This window comes from Microtus ochrogaster, chromosome 22 (assembly GCF_000317375.1).
Source record: "Microtus ochrogaster isolate Prairie Vole_2 chromosome 22, MicOch1.0, whole genome shotgun sequence".
NCBI classification, from domain to species: Eukaryota; Metazoa; Chordata; class Mammalia; order Rodentia; family Cricetidae; genus Microtus; species Microtus ochrogaster.
Window position 1 is genome coordinate 2,994,202 of NC_022023.1, and position 5,442 is coordinate 2,999,643.

At 43.9% G+C, this 5,442-nt stretch overlaps 1 protein-coding gene across 1 annotated transcript in view; it reads right to left on the reverse strand.

Annotated features, from left to right (window-relative positions):
- Nars2 (asparaginyl-tRNA synthetase 2, mitochondrial) overlaps positions 1-5,442 on the reverse strand; it is a 76,525-nt gene that overhangs the window by 58,053 nt on the left and 13,030 nt on the right. Inside the window, exon 5 of the mRNA XM_005357558.2 lies at positions 3,877-3,957. Within this exon, the coding sequence (XP_005357615.1) occupies positions 3,877-3,957 (81 nt within the window). The remainder of the gene's footprint in view (positions 1-3,876; positions 3,958-5,442) is intronic.

Genomic DNA, 5,442 nt, shown 5'->3' on the forward strand with positions numbered 1-5,442 from the left:
CACACACATACATGAAGTCCAGTTCCGGTATCCGGAGCTCTTGTTTGGCGCTCACAGGTATCAGGCACACAGGAGGTACACACACATACATGAAGGCAACACTCATACACGTGAGATAAAAATAAATCTTTCAAAAATAAACTAAAGATCCTCACATCTTAAACAGAACAATGAGACAAGAGGGGGAAAAAAAGCAAAAGAAGATCTAAATAAGAAGAGGCCAAAACATCCTTATTTGCAGATGACATGACTCTATACATCAGAACTGTATTAGTTACTTTCATTGCTGTGATAAAACACTATGAACAAAAAAAATGATTTACGGGAGAAAGAGTTTATTCGGCTCATGACTGCAGAGGGCCGAGAATCCACTGTGACGAGAAAGCAGGACAGCATGAAGGGGAAGGTGAGAGATGACATCTTTTCCCACAGCACAGAGAAAGCTCTCTCTCCCAAAGCCCGCCCCCAGTGACATACTTCCTCCAGCAGGGCCTCACCTCCCATACTTCTCCAGCTAGTCCCGCCCTCTGAGGAGGGGACGCCTGGGCCTAAGGGTACATTTGGGGGACATTTCTCATTTTAATCACCACAAAGATCCTAATGACCACCAGACAACTCTTGGATATGGTAAACACTCTCAGCCAAGTGGCAGGCTACAAAACTAAGATACAGACCCCTGAAGCCTTCCTATATATATCAATGACAAATATTGAAAACTAAATCAGGGAAACAATGTTGCTCACAATTGCCTTAAAATGCAAAAACAAGCAAAAACCCTTGGAGTAAACCTAAGGAAATTAAAGATGACAATGAAAATTTACACACCAGAAGGTAGAAAGATTGCCATATTCATTGATTGGAAGAAGTAACATTGTGAAAATGGCTATTTTACCAAAATCAATCTATAGAACCAATGAAATTCTCATAAATATCCCAATGCCATTATACTAAAATAGATAAAATACTCTTGAGATTCCTAAAGAAGCACAAAAATGCTAGAACAAGCAAGCCTGAACAGAGAGAAAGACGGTTGGTTACCGATGTGTCTGCTGTGCAGTATGGGGTTCTGAGTCTGGTATACAGAGAGAGAAACACGGCTGGTTACCAATGTGTCTGCTGTGCAGTATGAGGGTCTGAGTCTGGGTATCCAGAGAAAAAGACGGCTGGCTGGTTACCGATGTGTCTGCTGTGCAGTATTGGGTCTGAGTCTGGGTATCCAGAGAGAAAGACGGCTGGCTGGTTACCGATGTGTCTGCTGTGCAGTATGGGGTCTGAGTCTGGGTATCCAGAACCTACATACAAGCGAGGGGCAGTGCACGCACTGGAAGGGCGCTAGCGGGCAGGTGGATTTCTGGAACTCACTGGCCAGCTGGAAGCCTAGTCAAATTGATGAGCTCCAGGCTTAGCAAGAGACCTTGTCTGAAAAAAATCAACCAGAAAGAGATGGAAGAAGAGACCTGCTGCTGACCTCTGGCCTCCACGTGCACACACGTGAACTCCCACACGACTATGTACACACAGTGTACCTCCACACACACGAATGCCATTACAAGTATCACCTTATGTAATTTCAAGTTATTTTTTAGAGCCATGGTATTTATTAACTAATAATATCAGCACAGAACTGGCAAAGGATAGATACACAGATCAATGGAATAAAATAGAGAATTTAGATATTAAGCCTTCACAACTACTACCATTTGCTTTTCAACAAAAATGGCCAACAAAATTATCCACTGGAAAAAATACAGCTTCTTTGACATATGGCACTAGGAACATTGGATATCCACATGCAGAAGGATGGACCTGAATACCCTGTATAAAAATCTACTCCAAATGGACAGGAGACCCTCATGTAAGACGGAAAGTCTGAAACTATTAAGAGAAATAAGTACAGAAAACACTTCAAGATACAGGCATAGGCCAGGACTTTCTAGTAGCTCAGGAAATTATGCTAACATCTGACAAGGGAGAGCTCATGAAATTAGAAAGCTTCTGTACAGCAAAAGACACAACTGTGTGAAGATTCTCCTTGGAATGGGAGAAAGGCCTTGCTATCTACGCATCCAATAGAAGATTAATACCTAGAATATACAAAGAAGTAAACAAAGAACTAAACTAAACAACAAAGTACCAAGAATCAACCCAACTGTCTTAGTCAGTGTTCTAGCTGTGAAGAGACACCATGACCATGGCAACTCTTATAAAGAAAGCATTTTTTAGTCCGTTATCTTCACAGTGGTGAGCATGGTGTCACGCAGGGAGACATGGCACTGGAGAAGTAGCTGAGAGTTCTACATCTGGTGTGCCGGCAGCACCAGAGAGAGACACGGCCTGGCTCGGACCCTAGAAACTTCAGTGACACATTTCCTGATCCTTCAAACAGCGCCATTCCCTCCTAACCAAGTACTCAAATTTATGAGCTGGGGGAGGGGAGAGAGCATCCTCATTCAAACCCACTGCACCAATTGATAAGAGGTCTAATGAGACGAACAGACAAGACGGTTCTGAAAAAGGTGAAGCAAGAATGGCCAATAAGCACATGAAACCCAAGTTCATCCTCGCCAGCCTAGTAATACAGATTAAAACTACACTGAGATTCCAGCTCCCCCGTCAGGATGGCAGTGCCTAAGAAGCAACAAGCCGTGCTGTCGAGGATGAGGACAAAAGAGAACCTTCACACCCTGCTGTTTACAGTGTGGACTAGTCTGGCCACGAAGGAAATCCCTACAAAAGTTCCTCAAAAACATCAAAACTGAATCTACCACATAACCTAAATATATCATTCCTAAGTATTTACCAGAGAGACCTCAAGTCAGCCTCGGGGAAATGTCTGCACACTGGTGTTTATTGCAACATTACTCTCAACGGCCGAGTAGCAGAACCATCAAACGTGGCATATATGCCCAGTGCAAGTTCGTTAAGACAGATTGCATGTAACCCAGGCTAGTTCTGAACTTGCCATGCAGCTGAAGGTCACCAAGACTTCTGATCCAAGGCTTCCACCTCCCAGTGCTGGAAGTACGCACCACACCCTGATTGAGACGCTGGGAACCGTGAACCCAACTGAGGCTCTGGCGAGCATCCTAGCAAGTGAGCTAATTTCCCAGCCCATAAAGAACAAAGATGCCATTTGCAGAAAAAAATGGATGCAAGCAAAGCTTTCATGATAAGTCTACCTAAGAAAGACAAATATCGCATTTGGCCTCGTTATTGATTTCCGGATTTTATATAAATGCATAAAATCAGGTATGTATATGTGACTGGAAAGCAGAAGCAGAACCGTGCAAGGGAACACGAGGGACAATGGGGGAGCAGAGGAGGAGAGGGCAGGGGAGTGTGTCGGGGAAATACACTCAAAAGTAAACTATAGATCGAGAGACAACAAAGCGTCTCAGGGAGACCTTCATTTCCTAGGAAAATCCACTTTACAAATCTGGTTTCTTTACATGCACACTTTCCTATTTTGTTTAACCATTAATTTTTTGATTAGCATACACAGAAATGGGTGTGACTGTGACATTTCATAGATCCATACTATTATACTTTGTTCTTATTTATAGCCCTTCTCTTCCCTGCCATTCCCCAGCCCTGCTTTCCTCCTCCAAAGTCTTCCTTCTGATTTCACTGACATATATGCTCCATGAAAAAGTAAACAGAATGCTAAATTAAAATTCATCCCTTCTAGTTACAGTAGAATCATGGGGCTGGATCAGCGGGAAATGGAAGTGATTAGAGCAGTGTGAATGTTTTTCAAGGATTACTATTGACAACTTCAGGCGCCAGCCATGGTCTTCAGTCCACAAACGCATTATTAAATTTCAAGCAAATCCTTAGAGAAAAGTGTTAGGCAGCAATAAGGGGGATACAGCTTACCTCCACTTGGAAAAGCTCTCCAGCACCTTCACAGTCGTTGGACGTGATGACCGGGGTGTGAATGTGCACGAAGCCATTGTCCTGGAAGAGAGGAAAACTTACTAGGTTTGCACATGAAGCAATTCCAAGAAGGCCTGCTGCGTTCTACTATTAAAATGGATGTTTGTTTGTGGGTGTTTGGGAGGGGTTTGCTATGTCCTAGGCAAACCTTGAATTCCTGATCCTCCTGTCTCAGCCTCCATACATCATTGCAGCTGGCCAGCTGAATGTTTTATTATGCATAGAAGCATACAAAATGTTAAATATGGAACAGACTCATATGTATCTTGTCTAACTACTTCATTTAAAAAATAAGCAGACCCTGTCCCAGAGAGTTCATGAATTTCCAAGTTAGACAACTCATCAGCAGCTGAGCCGGGGATGGAACAGAAGCCCTTACTCTCTCTCTCTCTCTCTCTCTGTCTCTCTAACACTATTTCTTTGGCCCACGTCCCTAGTATACTGAGGAAGGTCCAAGGAGCACACATTCACCCTGGCTAGTGTGGGGTGATGCTGCCCACATTGCTCACGGAACGCTAAGTGAACAATACGAAGTTATCTTGAAATGAAACCTTGGCAGAAACGAACCATCAAAAAGGAGAAAACAGAGGCAGATAAACAGGAACTAAAGAAGGAAATGGGAAGAGGGAGACGTCTCTGTCCGCCAGCAACTGCACGATGCGCTGCACATGACACAGGCAGTGACTGTACTTCCTTGGCCTGAAGAGTACTCTGAGCAGCAGCGAGCCCATCCATCACTGAGGCGCCAACGGCAGTCCTTCCGATCAAAAGTCTGCGACTTTTCCATTAGTGAACCACAAAAGCTGTTGCCAGCAGGATTGAAATAACCCATCAGCTTCAAGATTATGCTTCTTTCATTTTGACTATGCATGTAGGCAAAAGGTTAGGTTCACAATAGATGTGGCAGGACAGGAGCGCAGGTAGCTGAAAGTGAATTTACAGCACACAGGCAGAAAGCTATATACTTAATGCAGAATCTCAGCCTTGAAATCAATACGATAAATTCATACATTTGCATCCCTGCTAGGTTCTGCCTATCACTGGTAGACTATAAAAACATCTTTAGGCATAATCAGAGGGCGACCTTCCAAGTATGACCCTCTCTGAATTCAAGCGTTCTGACTGCAAAAGAAATTATTTAATCAACAAAACCAGATAAAGACTGGTTAAACAGTCAAACTACAAATTACGACTCCCAGAGAGTATTCCAATATGCACCTAACCCGAAAGCAGCAGGCCGAGAGGGGCTGCACACGGCAGGTTATGAAGGACCAATGAGATTCAGTCAGTACGGTTACTGCATAACACTTACTTCGTATGAGCTAAGAATTCTGGACGTGAATCATTTATTCCACATGAATGCAGGCAACGAAGCATGAGCACAGTAAACAAAGGAGGGAAGTGAAAAATCCAGAGGAAACGAGGGTGGAAAGAAGGAACATGACGAGAGTTGCCAGCCCTGGGTCTGGGGCAGGACCGCCTGCAGCCCTGGGTCTGGGGCAGGAC